Below are 15,590 nucleotides of genomic sequence, written 5' to 3'. Positions count from 1 at the left end.
ATATATATTTATTTCTTTCTCTAGTGCTTTCGAAGCTTTCAGCGTTCTGACTTCAACCATGCAGGCTGATGCCCAGAGCCGTGTTTCAGGCCAAAGCAGGGGAAAAAAACAAAACAAAACAAAACAAACAAACAAAAAACAATTAAAAAAAAAAAAGAAAAGAAAAAAACGGCGGAGAGGTTATAATCCGCCGACGACACTTCTTCTCAGATTTCGTACCAAAACTGAAGCTTCGCCGCATCTCGCCGCTCGATTTCAGAACAAGAAACCTTGAGATTGCTCCAAATGTAATGCAAAGCGTAGGAAACAGTAAAAATTCGATCGCTCTTCCTTCGCTGGGAACAAGTCCCCACGCACACACAGAGCAGGTCCGGGGCCCGGCTTTGCCTGCGGGGACACGGAGCCCTCCGAGCCGGTCGGTTCCATTACATCAGGTTATGCCCCAAAACGTACGTCAAAGCTTGACCTTCCACCAAGGCTGAGTTTTACAAGGTCATTTCCCCCTTAATATTCTGAAAAAGAAATCCAACCCTTCAGCAACAATGATAGACCCCGTATTCATTTTAGCAGTGGGTAGAGAAGGGGAAACAAAACAGTTATTAACGAAAAAAAAAGCTTGGCATGCATAACACTTCATATAATATCGCATTACAGGTTAGCTTGCACAACAAGCCCTACAGGTCCCCAGTCTGTCCCCATCTGATTATTATTCTTTCCTTCTTTTTTCATTGCCAGAGCGAAGTATTAATCGATTACGCGAACCGACCGTGTAAGAGAAGGAGGTGCGTTTTCCTCAGCCCCCTCAGGAGACCGAAATAAGGGGCAAACCCACTGCTAAAATACAGTACTTTAAACTGTATATATATATACATATATATTTGAACCGTGTATCTTAGCCGATAGTTTATCAGGGAAATCAAACGATAACAAAGCAACCAGATCCTCACAGCTCGGACTTCAGCGGGGCGGCTTCACTCCAGCGATTTGCTTTCAAGTTGTTTCATATCAAAAAAAAAAGAAACAAAGCCTGCGTCGAGAAGGACCAGGGGCATCGGCACACGGTTGGGTACCGGTCGCAGGGAAGTGCGAGTGACAGCGGAGGAGAGGGGGAAATCCGTACCAATGAAGCGACTGAAACAAAGGGCCCTGGAGCAGCTGCTGGGGGCAGCTCTGCACGGAGAGCAGCCGGGGCGGCGGGGAAAACGGAAGGTTTCCCCCTCAGCAGCGCTGGCCCGGGGCAGCGGAGGTCCCGGGGAAGGTCCCTGGGCCGCGGCGAGGTCCCCGAGGCTCCGCCGTCGGTAAGGCGAGGGCGGCCGGGTCGGGAAGCACCCAAGTCCCGGTCCCGGGGGTTCCGTACATTTGTCTCACGCTCGGCAACTCCGCGGGGGATGGGGGGGGGCAAGGGTCTGGGGGGGCTGCTGCCCCCCGGAAAACGCCGGTCCGTGTCACCCCGGGGCCGGGGCGGGCCGTGGGGGCTTGGCCGCTGCCACGGGGCTGCGTTTTCTTTGGATGCGTGGCGGGGGGAGCCCCGCCGACCCGCTCCCTGCTCATGGCGGGGGACTTCGTAGTCCCTTCGGTTCCCTCCGGCTGCTGCGCGTCGCTCCGAGTCAACCCCAAAAGTAAGTTTATTGCACGTTTTAAAAAAAAAAAAAAAAAAAAAAAAAAAAAAAGGTCAAAAAGCAGAAAATCGAGAAAGGTGTAAATTGGAAAAGAAAAATGTCCGGGGAGGGAGGAAGGGGGGTGGAGCTGGAAGCCGGGGGAGGGGGCGAGGGGGCCGCGGTGCCGGCACAGGCGGGCGCTCAGACGAGTCCTGTCATCTGCGACCGTAGGAACGGGAGGGAAGCAGCGGGGAAGGTGCCCAGGGGGTAGCTGACTCCGCCGGAGAAGCCCACCAAGGGGGGCGAGACGTGGGGCAGGGTGAAACCCAAGGTGCCGGCCGGCGAGTTCTCGTGGTACAAAATGGGGACCCGCACTATCCTTTGGGCCGCGTGGGAGAGGTTGGCGGCCTCCAGGTCGGCGGCCAGCTGCCGCTTCCACTTGTTGCGGCGGTTCTGGAACCAGATCTTCACCTGGGTCTCGGTGAGGTGCAGCGAGGCGGCCAGCCCGGCCCGCTCCGAGCTGCTCAGGTAGCGCTTCACGTCGAAGGTGGACTCCAGCTGGAAGACCTGGCTGCGGCTGAACACCGTGCGCGTCTTCTTCTTGCGGCCGGTGGCACGTTGCTCCGGTTCTCCCGGTTCCTCGCCGCGCTCTTCCTCCTCCTCCTCCTCCTCTCGTCCGCCGGGCCCCGGCCGCCCGCCCGCCGGGCCCCGCACCGTCGCCCGCCCGCCGCCGCCCGCCCGCTCCGACGGCTCCTCGGGCAGCTCGGGAGAGTCCCGGTCGCTGGCTGCGGAGAGAGGCAGGGGGCTGCGAGGGGGGGGGCGGCCGCTCCGGGGAGCGTCTCCGGGCCGGGGGCAGTGCCTGGCCCTCGCCCCTCTGGCCGGCGGAGGGAGCGGGGCCGGGGAGCCCGGGAAGAGGTTCTGCCGCTGCTCCGTCCCCCCCGGTGAGTCCCCCCGAGATTCGTGAGCGTATGCTGCTAGAGGAACACAGAAACTATACTCCGTGTGTGTATACATACATACACTCGGCTACGTACGTACTCACACGCCTGCGTCCGTGTACGCGCGTCTAAGCACGCGCACGTACCTAAACGCACACGCATATATGTACTTAACATACATCTACTTTTAGGTACGTGCTTAGTACACAAACAAGTGTACGTGTGTATGTATATACACACGTATGAGTGCATAGAAACATAGATAGTTTTTCACGCATGGATGTACGCGCATGAACACGCGTGTACTCTTCTTTACACGCACACGTGTGTACATTTACGCACATACGTGTGCAGAAATATATTTACACACACACGTACACATGCATGCTTACAAGTACATATGTAAGTATTCTTGTGTGGGTAAGTATAGGGTAAGGGGCACAGTAACTATAAGTGGAGTGACTATAGTGGAGCGTGTGTGCATATAAAGGGAAATGAGAAGGAAATATTTTCAAGTTATTCTGAACTTGATAAACCAAATGGACTGGGTCAGTTACTCTAACACCGGGACATCGCCTCTCCGCGTGCCTCCGTGAAGTTCCCGACATTGTGCTTTCCGTTCGCAATTTTAAAGGGGGGGAAAAAATCCTACTCTTTACAGAACAGTGGGGAAAAAAAAAAAAAAAAAATGAAAAAAAGAGAGAAAAACAAGGCAGTCGTTTTCTGTTGCTAGATGTACTTTCGAGAGAAATTAAAAATACTAACAAACCCGTCACTGAGAAAAGGCTCTCTGGATTACAGATCACTCCTCTTTTCCTTATCGAGCAATCGTGCGAACTGCACAGGCTCGTACGGGATCAAGAGACGCGCCGAGGGACAGTATTTTTTCTACCAGGATCAAAACGACCACTGATCGCAGCCCGTAAACTGCTTCGGGTGGCAATTTCCGCCCCTGAATCCCGACTTTTCCTCCAGCAGCCTCCGCTGCGGGGTCCCCGCAGCCACAGGCCGCTGCCGGCCCCTGCCCCGGCCGCGCTGCGCTGCGCGGGGCCGCGCTGCGGGGCCGGCTCTGCGGGGCGGGGCGACCGGGGAGCAGGGGACCGAGCCCGGCTGCTCCCTCGGCTTCCCAAACGCTAGGGACGGTGATCCCAGCTTTCCGACTTGAAACAGCCAGACCTCCCTCGTAAGAAAAAAAAAATAAATAAAAAAAAGAAATAAAAAGAAGAAATAAAATGGACTGGGGGGGAACAACCCGCCGAGACAGCAAACAGCCCCAGCGATTCACGTTTTGGGCGGCGAGGGGGAGGCCCCAGGTGCCTGACACACCGTGAAAGTTCTCGGAGCTTTGCCCTGGGCGGTAGAAAAAGGGGGGACAGGGCGAGAGCCGCGGGGCTCGCTCCGCGCATCCCCCTCCGCGCCTGTCCCCGTGGGACCGGGCCCCCCCCCCCCCCCCCCCAGCCTCCCCAACCCCCCTAAGCCCCAGCCGGGCGATCGCGGGTAGGGAAAGGCCACTTACTGTCGGGGCTGGGGCAGCCCAGGAAAGCGGCGTGAGCCCGGCGGTACCAGCCGAGGGGGCAGGCGGGGGGGCCGAGGCGCAGCGGGGAGCGCGTCCCGCAGCGGGGACCCCCGCGCCCGCCGCAGCCCCCCGCCGCCGCCCGCCGCGTCCCGCCGCCCGCCGTGCCCTCGGTGCCCAGCAGGTCCTCGATGAAGAAGGACGAGACGCGGGCGGAGGTGGAGCCGGCGTTTTCCGTGGCTTCGTCTGGCATCGTCGGAGAGAGCTGCGGGAGGGGGGTGGGGGGGTGGGGGTAGGGGGGGGTCCCGGCTGCCCCGGCGGCTGGCTGCTTGGCTCCCCGCTGCCCCGCCGCCGCCTCCTGCTTCTGCCTAGCCCCGTGGATGCTCTCCCGGTATAAAAGGTTTTTTTTCCGGAGTAATCATTTCAGATCGCGGTTTGCCATCATTTCCTGCAAGCTAGGAGGGGAGGGGGGAGGGGGAGGAGGGGAAGGGAACGGGGAAGGAGGGGAGAGGGAAAAAAAAAAAGGCAACCCGGCAACCCATCGGAGGCGCCGGATTCTGCGCGAAAACGATAATCACGAAATGAAAATGTCACGCGAGTCGCTCGGCGGGCGAGGGCGGGGACACCCCGCGATTGGCGGGCCCGCGGGGCTTCCTCGGGGGGAGCGCGGCGGGGCCGGGCGGGGCCGGTGCCTGGGCGCGCGTGTCCGGGTGCGTGTGCGGTGCGGGGTCTGTGTGCGTGTGCGCGCGCCGCCGCGGGGCTGCCTCTCACGAGCTCCTTATTTAGGTCAATTAGGGAGCAAATCCCGGCGAGGGGGGAGCCGGGCCGCGGGCGGGGGGGGGGGGCGGCAGGAGGGGGAGGGGGGGCTTGGCCTCCCCGCGTCCCGCTCTCCTATTGGCTGCAGCAGTCTCAGCGGGCATCCCGGGCAGCCAACCCGCGCCGCGAACATCTCAGTGGTATTAATATCATTAATAATATCCAACCCCCCCCTCTCCTCCCCGCTAGCCGGGCGCTTTCATGTCTGCGGCGATGGACGGAAGAGATGCGCCCTCCGCCGCCCGCACAGCCCGCCGCCCGCTGCCGGCCGACCCGCGGGACTTCCCCCCCCCCCCCCCCCTCCCGGAGCCCCTAGATGGGGCACTTGGACCGAGGGGGGGGGGGCGGGCGGCGGGGGGACGTCTGCCCCCGTGAGCCCGCAGCGGCCGTGGACCGTCCCGCCGGTGCGGGGGAGAGACGAGGACCCTAGTCCGTACAAGGTCTCCCGAGGCCGGGTGGGTGACTTTTCAGCTTCTCCTTTATATATAGACGCATATGGATATATATGCATATTTTTAATGTATATGCATGTCATGTCTGTATAGTTTATTAAGAAATAAATCCAGCCCCCGCTCGTGGAAGACGGGACCGTCCACAACGCCCCGGGTGGAGCCGCGCTGCCCGCTCCAGCACCCAGCCCGCGGCTCCCGGCGCGACCCCTCCGCAGCCCGACATTTTAATTATTATTCCCATTGTAATTACACTTCACGGAAAGCCGTAAAGCCACCCTCCGCCCGCCCCCTGTTCCCCAGCCGCCTGGATCCGCCCGCCTCGGGGCAGGGACCCCCAGCACCCCCGCGGAACTCCCCCCCTCCCTGCCCGGCGCCGCGGCAGGAGCGTTCCCGCTGCCTTTTTCCCTGGGACCGGGCGGGCCGGGTCGCAGAGGGAAGAGTCGACGCGGGCTGCACGTCGGAGACCCGCGGAGGTGTGGGTGAGTACACAAATGCCCTCGCCTGCAGGTGAGCCCTCTCCTCCCGCTCTGCTCTGCCTCTTCTGTCGCGATACCCCTGCTTGTTCCCCTCTCCGGAACTCCCGGGCAAGCACCCCTTTTCCCAAGCCTCTCCCTCCCCCTCCCGTTTTTGAACGGGGGCACCGGTTGCTGCCCGGCGGGGGGGTCCGGCGGGGCCGGGGAGCAGCAGGGAGTCGATCCGGCCTCCCCGGCAAGGAGTGGTCCCGACCCCCGATCCTCTTCCCTTTGAGGTCAGGGCCTATTTAGGAAAGGAAAAAATGAAAAAAAAAGAAAGAAAGAAGGAAGGAAAGAAGGAGAAGGAAGGAAAGAAGGAAAGGAGAAAGAAAAGAAGGACGGAAAGAAGGAAAGCAAGAAAGAAACCAAGAAAGAAGGAAAAGAGAAAGAAAAGAAGGATGGAAAGAAGGGAGGAAGGAAGGAAGGAAGGAAGGAAGGAAGGAAGGAAGGAAGGAAGGAAGGAAGGAAGGAAGGAAGGAAGGAAGGAAGGAAGGAAGGAAGGAAGGAAGGAAGGAAGGAAGGAAGGAAGGAAGGAAGAGAATTATTCCTACTTCCAAAGACTCCAGAAAAAAGCGCAAACAGGCAGAGCTCTGAGATGGACTCTGGAAAAGCGGGAATATACTGGGACACTTCGGCTTTCTGTCCTACCCAGGCAGAGACCGAGAGGATTTTGGTGAATTGTAAACCGGGAGAAAGGGCTTTCGTCACTTGTTGCACAGCAGTGATGTCAGCGAACGCTGCTTGTAAGCTCTGTGTGTATTGGTGTGTGTCACTGCATAGGAAATACGAGCTTGACCGACATGTCTTCAGCATCCATGAACTGTCAGGTCTGACTGGCAGACTCGGAAAATATATGCGTGCTTTCCAAAACACAGAGAAACATGGGGACCCTGGTTACTTCTGTACATTTTATATACAATGTGCAGACGATAGGCATGTATCCAGTACCCATATTTCATAAAGTGTTCCTACAGTGTGGTCATGCAACTTATGTAATATTACTTGCTTTCCACTTTAAAATAGTATAATAAAATAAGTAAATTTGCTCTTGTTTATTTTTTCCTTCGTATTTTTTTAGCATAGAGTGTGAGGGTTTGGTGTGCAGTAACGCTGAACTGTGTGAAAAGTCCTGTATACCCAGGCATATCCCTGAAACACGCGATCAGGACGAGTTCAATTCCACACCTGCAAATACAACACTTGTAAGTACCAGTCCGTGTGCATGGGGTATTTTTGACGCTTGTGGCTATGTTTACGCACCTTTTACATTGCTATAGTGACACGGCTAGAAACAATTTGTGCTTGATAGTTTTCGTGCTTGTTACGACGACGAGGAGGAGCAGGGCGTGCCTCTCTGCGGGCAGCTGAGCGGAGAGGCGTTCGCAGGGCAGCAAGCTCCCGCCTGCCCTCGGCGGGCCGGGAGGGATGGCCCTGTCTTTTCGGCGGAGAGGGATTTGAGATCAGATTTAGACCACAACTGGCTGGCCCCTTGTATTCTGCCATCTCTGGCTCGCGGGTAGGTGTTTTTCTCCAAGGCTTCGGAGGCCTTCAGGTGCGGGGCAGCTCCGAGAGGTGCGGGACGGTGGCGGCCCGTCGGGTCCCCGCGGCTGAGCGCTCCCAGGCCGTCCCCACGGCTGGCGTGGGGTGCCCGCCTCTCACCTGGCTTGGGGTGCCCGTGGGGTGTCACCCCAGTGACCACCTCCGGCGGCTCCCGAGCCTTCGGCAGGGTTTGCTGAGCGCGGGTGCGAAGCGCGGCCGGCGGCCACGCAGGGGGGAGTGGGGGGGTTTGGGGCCGGGCTCCGGAGGGAACCAGAGGACGGAGGGCTACTTTGGGGGCTGAAAAGGTGTGGTGTGAGTTGGACAAGAGCCACCGTGATGCTCTCACCCCTCCCGTCCGGAGCGGAGCCGGCCTGCCCGCAATGTGAATGCAATTACCCGGCCGATGTTTGATGTCTCCCCTTGCTCTCCCCCCACCAGCACCGCCTCGATGTGTCGTAAAACAGCAGTGAAATGAAAGACAGGCTTCAGCGCTCGCTGCCTAACCTCTGCTCCTCTCTGCTTTTCAGGGCCCGCCGTAGGTTTGCGGGAGGCGTTTGGCCCCCGGCGCTGCAGGCAGAGCTGGCTTTCTGGGGAGGGGAAACATCCCCCACCCCCACGCCGAGCAGATCGCTCGGTTCCCATCGCCCGCCTAACAGATCAGATGGCAGCGCTGCGGGTAAGGCAATTCTCAGCCAACATCTGCCCCCGGCTGATATATTCATATACATATATATATACACACACATATATATGTATGTATATACTTATAAACGAGGATAGTTTTTCAACCAGGTTCGGTTTAGCTATAAAAATAAAACAAATTGAAACTGTATTCGCATCTTCAGTAAACTGTCGGGAGCCACCAAAACGCAAAAGCGATAAAATGATGCAAAAGCAGTGGTTTTGGAGTCCAGCGCTCCTCTGGAGGAGCAGAGGTGGTGGTGGGACGGTTTGGATACCTACTTTAAAAGAAAACAAAACACAAAAGATCAACCAGAAGGTGGTTGCTCGGCCTCTAAATCTCTGTAGCACCTTCCTGTTCCTCCTCCTCCTCCCGGAGAGCTCTGGGGGAAGGGGTCCGCTCAGCTCCCGGGGCAGCCGCCCCAACCTCCCGTCCCCGCACGGAGTTGGCCAGGTCTCTGCTCCGGCCCCGCCGCCCGTAAAAAGTCGCAGATGTGGAGCAGGACCCCGGGGAGAGGGGGGGTCACGTCCCGCTGGGCCTTACTGGGACAACCAGAGGGGGTGTGTCAGAGGGGTGTCCCCGAAGGGTGTGCCGGGGGTGTCCCCACCCCGCCCGGGTGAGGGTCTTGTGCGCATCTCGCGGGGTGGCCCCATTTTGGGTGGCCTTTCCAGCAGGGAAACTGCAAAGGGACAAGGACAACACGGCAGTGGGAACCCCCTTTTTTCCTGCAGGTATAAACCCCTAAAACCCCTCCAAATGCGGGTTAAATTTCACTTAAGTGCAGCAAAGCTTTATGAAATTCCTTTCTGAGTTTGAAGTAAATTTTAAGGGGTCGCCAAAGATTGGGAAACAGAGAAACTGATAATTATGGTTCGGGGTTTTTTTTTTCAGTAAATTATCTCTATCATCCAAACCCTACTGAATTCTTCACCGTCAGTGACACTGGCAGAGAACTTATCCCCTTTCAAGGACGCTGCACAACACGTGCTGATTCCCTTGGATGTATTGATTATCCACAGATAGTCGCTAAGTGCTTTGGATGGAAACTTCTAGCCCGCAGCACGTCCTCACCGTCCGTGATGGCCGTTTATCGCTCGTCGCAGATGTCACGCAACCGGGAGCGCGAATCGCATCGCTGGACTGCTGTTGCCTTGAGAAGTGAGGGGTATTTTAACTCACGAGAAATTATCAAACGGGGGAATATCCTTGGGTAAGTGAACATACTAAAGACGAAAACACCTCGAGAATGGTTTGGGGGAATATTTATTCCCACGTGTTAAAATTCCAGAGCCCTTTCAGAAATATTTGTTAATTGCCTGACTGGAGACAGGGAGAGGAAGAAAATCGATCATCTGCAAATTATACGATACCTTTAAAAAAATGTAGTCCCTACTGAAATGAGCTAACATTTTTAATACATTCCTGTTATAAAGTGACTTTTCCAGAAAGGTCTTTGGCATTGATTTCCTTACACAATTTTAACATGACTTTTTGTGTGTGTGTGTGTGTGTATGTACAGTGAGAGAATGCGTGGTTTTATTGGTACTGCTTAGGGTCAGCCACAGGAGAATTATGGAGGTCATGTGAAATAGGTGCCAATAAAGCTTTTATTATTGTTATACAGACAAAAGAGCATTACAGAAAGAGGTCCTTACCAGACCTAACCATGGATATTTTGTTCTGTTAACAATCAAGTTTGAAAATACAGAGACACAGTAAAAAAAGTGACTTTTCAGAGCTATTGAACATTAACACATTATCCGTAAGATTTTAGGAATTATTTTCCCTCGTAAAATGAAGTTTTCCTGAAATGAAACACTGCCCACAACTCTTGATTTTGCCTGAAACAAAAGATCTAGGGGAAAAAAAATTTGCACTGTTGCAACAGGATACAAGTGTTAACATTTTAAAATGATATTTAACATTTGATTTGTGTTATGCAAGATAAGGAAATACAAATATTTTTTAATTATCTCCAGTTTGCACGTACCTACAGTTTCAATCTAAAGATATTCTGCAAGAGCTTTAAGTTGAGGATTCTGAAGTAAAATTTCATTAAAATGCTGCTCTCCTTCCCATGTCCAATCTTGAATGATTTTAGTGGAGCATTAAACCATTGTCAAGGACTATAGCAAACTTCCTCATGTGCCGATACATTGGATTCTTAGATCAAACTTCAAAAAACAGTTGGAGCTTAGTGAATTTAGTAAAAACTCATATCTTCTTAAACCTGATTCACTCCGGAGTTTCAGATTAATTCCAGGGCAGAGTCAAATTAAATCAAAGAAAGAATTAAGTACCTCCAGTACAAAACATCCTTTGTATTTTTGCAGTTGTGCAAAAGGAAAATTGAGGTATGAATCAAAGTTAGTCCCCAAATAACATTAACTTTGGGATAAAACTTATACTAGCTTTTGCACTTTGATAGTAAAATGATTCTAACTGTGTGTATTCTAAGGAAAAGATTTAAGAAAACTTGTAAAAATTACACAAAGGTTTATTATATAAAAAATCACCTATCTTTGTCAGCTATATGAATAAGAAGCAAGTGAGCTCTGCATTGACAGAAAACAGAAAGCATCTCCTTTACACTGATTTGTAATTCACTTATCATTAAAGAGGACAACATACCAAGCTTTAAGTCTGCCATTAGATCAAGAAAATATTTTTCACTATCATGTGAAAATCATAATTTTGTAAATCATATTTGAGTGAGGCATACAGATATCCCCCAAAAAAACCTCTATCACCAATGATATACATACAAATGTAAACCCGTGAAATTTTGAGTCAGTTCAGAATTAATCTTTATGGAAATGAATGTTAGTTAGAGTTTATGTGAGTCGTTAAAATCTGGGGATGAATGTAATTTTCAAATGGTTCTGTAATGTATTATAAGTGGTTTTGCAATGCTCCAGCATATGTGGAGATACATATCTAGAGATATATACAGTTACATGCATATGATTATGTTTATTACATTATACAAAAATTAGATTTTCACATAGCATGAAAGTAGTGTTGAAATGCCTTTAGAAAGGACTGGAGCTAGTCAAAATTAATATTGTAATGAACTCAGATCCTAATGTAAATCCATAGAAATCCCAAATGCATTCACTTTCTTGTTCTGAATTATTTTGTTATCAAGTCTGATTAGTCCTAGAAAACCCTGCAGCAGCAGGAAAGCTGGGTCAAACACGGAGTGAACTTGCTGGTAAATCTCTGTTTGCTTTCTCTCGGCAAGTGGCACTGAAATGTTCTATCTTCCCCAGGATCTCAGCGGGCCTCGGCAGGAAACCCAACCGTATCAGCTCCTTCTCATAAGATTCCCCTTTGACTTCACAAACTCCTCGAGTTATGTTAGGACGGCGTGAGCCAGTTCCCACAGTAATTCCTCATGAAACCTGAACACCGTGGCCCACATTCTGCCCTTGCAAGGACATGAGAAGTCAACCTAGAAATCTGCACAGGCCTCTGGCTATGAATAATAAAATCTACACTGCAGTTATATGAAATTGGAGCGACAAATGGACTTGCTGCAGGTAAATTTCCATATTACACTTTGTAAATCCATGTCTTACCCAGAGGAATTGAAAGCCTTGATTTAAAGGGAGACAGTACTGGAGAGATGGACAAAGAGAGCTGAAGGCACACCTTCACTGTGCATTGCAGGACTATGTCCTACCAACTAATGAGGAAGAAGTACCTGCGCCCCTTTTGTGTCTTTCTTTCATGCAAAATTCTCCTCCCACATCTACCGGGGGGATTAATCCAAATAAGTGGAGACCTCTGTGTCTAACCTTTCGAACCCATGCTCCTCTTAAAGACAAAGGGCATCTAGCCAACGCTGTCCACACATTCAGGGGGTAACTGTCATAGCAAAAAAGCCAGATGAGTCACTTCCCATGCGTCCTTCCAACCGTCTGGTCTTGGAGAGGCTTTCTTGCCACTTCATGAGAACACCTACCATGGTGCAGATGGGTGAAGGGCAGCCCTGCAGAGAAATTGCAGTTGACTGAATTTTGTAAGGGGAAGGCATTTGGTGGGAGATGGGGCTGCTGTCTTCGGTGAGCATGCTGTGATAGTGTGGCCTCCCCACTCTGGATCACAGATGACTTGGTCTTCTCTTGCCCTGCTCCAATGTTTCAGATGACTTGGCTTTCTTGGCTGAGTGTGTATGGGCAAGCTAAAAAGGAACACAGCACAGGCTTAGGCAAACGCCTGTCCATGTAAACTTACTCCTTGGAAGATTTTGGCGTATCAGTCCCCTTCCAGACCATGACTGGGCTTTTTAGCGTAATAAAGCCCCTGGACTGTTCCTGGTAGGTATCAGACCACCTTGTTTCAAGTGGGAGAGCATGTATTCTGTGGACTCAAGCCCTGTTATGCCACTTGCTCTTAGGACTAGAGGATGGGGCCAGCTTCAGGCCAACCTGAAACACCCAAAATCCTGTCATTCATCTATCAAGGGACAACGGTTTCCTCATATAGTAGGAAGGAAATGTGCCCTGACACCATGGTGTGCAGTTAATGGTAGTCTGGGTAGGTGATGTGTGTTTTGCAAAGCAGAGTACCTCCTGCCTACACATCCTCCTCTCCCCAGCCAGCATCCTTGCAAGAGCCTGGCAAACCCCAGCCCTTTAGCAGTATTTATAGCTATATCTCTATCTGATGAGCCACTCTCTAAAAGTAGGCTAACTCAAAACATACCACATCGCTGCCTGGAAATGCAGATGTGAAGGAATATCTGGTTCTAATATACAGATCACCTTATGGTGTGGCAGGTTTCAGTTTCCACAATAGAGAGTGCATTTGTGCTAGGAGTGATTTAAGCCATTTGGGACCTTCAAAAGCAGAAACCCTTCATGAACCTTATTGGAAATGACTACAGTTGGTGAAAAAAAAAAAGGAGGAGAAACCAGAGGGGTGATCCAAGATCACACACATCTAAAGAGTGGAAAGGAAACCTTTTCCAAAATCTTGCTCGTTCTCACAGAAAATGCGTAAGTTGAGTGTGAGACAAGTATCTCCATTTCTTTGTTGAGCTATGAAGTCCAAATAATGCTGGTGGAACTGACATCTATTATGCAAAACCATCAGGTTTAGTTCAAAAAAGTCTGTTTATTAAATAATTTGTTAAATATTAGCAGTACTATTAGCCATAATCTTTTCTATTGCATTTTCCTGTTTGCATTTCTCCTTTTAGTGAGGAAGGCAATGAGGTGGGCAACAAAGCAGGCTTTTCCTTTCAGATACACCTGGTGGATTTGAGCTCTGATATTTCTCTTTCCCTCACTGCAAGGAAATCCCTTAGGAAGAGCATAATATCAGCATAAAGATCGGCTGTTCAGATTGGAAAGAAGGATTTTGCCCTTGGGTCTAAAAGCTGGAATGTTTTCTGCAGATCGCTGACTCCATAAAACATATGTACTTAATAAATAAGCAAACAAGTTTTGTGCTTAAATGGGGCTGCCGTGCAATAAAGAAGAACAACATTTGGCGAGTTGGGGTTGGGGTGTGGACACATGTCCCTTGCATCTCAGAGACACTTTGTTGCAAGTATTTACTTTTCTTCTTCACACCAGTTGTTCTGTTGAGATGCACAAGTGGAACTTCTCAGAAGCTTGTTACAGGTTATCTGAAATGGTGCTTCCTCACAGACCTGACTGTCCCCATGCAGAAAATGGAGGGAATATGTCTGCCTTGTCAAAGAGGTAAACCAGATGATCTAAGAAGGCTTTACCTCATTCCCATCTACGGTGTCACCGTCTACACAGGTTAGCAGGGAAGACAACGGAGGGGAAGTAGCTGGAACCATGCCCGCACTCTGGGCTTTTGGCACCTTGCTGCAGCAGGAACTCGGGGTCTTTGTGCATCCCTCTGCTCCGGAGCTGTCAGCAGGTAACACGCTCTGTCGTATATCTCAGAGCTGCCAAAACACTATGTGCTCTGTCTCCGCCTTTTGCAGAGATCGACTGACCCTGCCTTGCTCCTTGCTTAGGGTGAGGTGGTTTCAATCCCCTCGGCATCCCCAACAGGCCATCCAGGTTTGATCAACCCTAAGAAGCTGTCCTCTTACATTTAGCAAGAAAGAAACATGTCCAGCATCTGCTTGCAATTGCGCTGTAAGACGCAGAGCGTAGCCTTTGCTTTCACGTGTCTTCTGACTGTTTGGCAATCGGGATATTGGGACTCAGTGAGATCTTATCAGTACTTTCTGGTTGTCAGAACAAAGGCTTCAACACCACCAGGTCTCCACAGGGTTCAGCCAAGATGGAGGACGCGTGCGTTAAACAAGGTGGCTGTCCACAGCAGCAAGCATGTTTCCAACATGCCATGATTCCCACTTGGGGCAGGAGACAGCCAGAAGTCAGATGTCTAGTCTGATAGATTTACCTCGACTTTTTCTGTGCCAAGGGGCAAGAGGGGCACCTGCAGAGGGTGACCCATCTCCCCTCTTTGTGCATCCCTGCTTGGCAGGGATCAACGCTACTACAAGTGCTGCCAAAGGTCACTGTAGAGCACAACAACATTAAACCAGACACTGGCCGACGCTAGTTGAAATGAAGCCTGCCTTTATTTCTTCATTTTCTGGCTGCTTCTAGCCTGTCTAACTGGAATAATCCTTTCCCCTTCCTCCATATGTGCCTTTTAGTGTGAAGAACAGCAGAAGCACACCAAGGACCGAACTCTTCATCTTTTACTTCTCCTTAAAAATGTACGCCCATAGTCTCAAAACTATGCCATACAAAGGTGCATGGCAGCCATTCTGTTACATAAAATGGCATGTTTGGTGTGATTGTGACCAAATTATTACAGGGTACATGTAAGTCAAAGTCAAGTTCAGCTGAGGATAAAAACCTAGTATTTGCTCAGATTTGTTGTTATTTCAGTCCACAGGGATAAAAAACAATTGATCCATCTGGAACTCTTCATTTCCAGGATAATTTAAATTGTTTTATTAAGCACAACAATTATATTATTCTGAATTAACTATGTTTGGTAATGTGTATCTTAACCTCCCGTTCAATTCAGAAGAAAAAACAAATCAAGCAGCAATGAATATTTACTTGGACTTTCTGATGGTCAGTGAAGTCTCTTGGGCACCTCTGGGAATAACAAAAGGTTAAAAATAGGCTTTGATTCTGAGTCAGTAACAGCAAGCACCTTTTTGTCTGATGTTGTGCTGTTGCTTCCTGTCCTGTGCTGATATTCCAAGTGTTCCTACATACAAGTTTTCCCTTTTGGTGTATCTACTAAGGCCAGTTTAAAGAAATCTGAAATCCACTGAGATATGGCTCAAAAAAAATCTGCTTTAACCTTACAAGGTGCAAATTCAAGGTTATCCTTGAGAAACCTGAGTCTCAGGAATCTGAATTTCTTTCCATAAGGATCAAGTCTAGAGTTTGCATGAGGCATGGGAAGAATTGTTCGGGATTTAAGCAGTGCTTGCATCTTGCTGATCCTTAGTAACCTGCAGTGTTATTTTGAGATCTTGAGGAGCCTTATTGACGTCTAGTGAGGACCTGTAGCTTCCTTA

The 15,590-nt window shown here is 51.0% G+C and overlaps 1 protein-coding gene across 1 annotated transcript; it reads right to left on the bottom strand.

Annotated features, from left to right (window-relative positions):
• Positions 1–1,799: 1,799 nt before the first annotated feature.
• LOC142361534 (homeobox protein HMX1-like) lies at positions 1,800–4,302 on the bottom strand. The gene is made up of 2 exons (XM_075422150.1): positions 4,053–4,302; positions 1,800–2,383 (listed from the first exon to the last, which is right to left on the bottom strand). The coding sequence occupies exons 1-2, from the start codon at positions 4,300–4,302 to the stop codon at positions 1,800–1,802; spliced, it is 834 nt and encodes a 277-aa protein (XP_075278265.1).
• Between the last annotated feature and the right edge of the window lie 11,288 nt (positions 4,303–15,590).

The sequence above is a fragment of the Opisthocomus hoazin genome, chromosome 5 (assembly GCF_030867145.1).
Source record: "Opisthocomus hoazin isolate bOpiHoa1 chromosome 5, bOpiHoa1.hap1, whole genome shotgun sequence".
Lineage (NCBI taxonomy): Eukaryota > Metazoa > Chordata > Aves > Opisthocomiformes > Opisthocomidae > Opisthocomus > Opisthocomus hoazin.
This window is presented reverse-complemented; position numbering and strand designations above follow the sequence as displayed.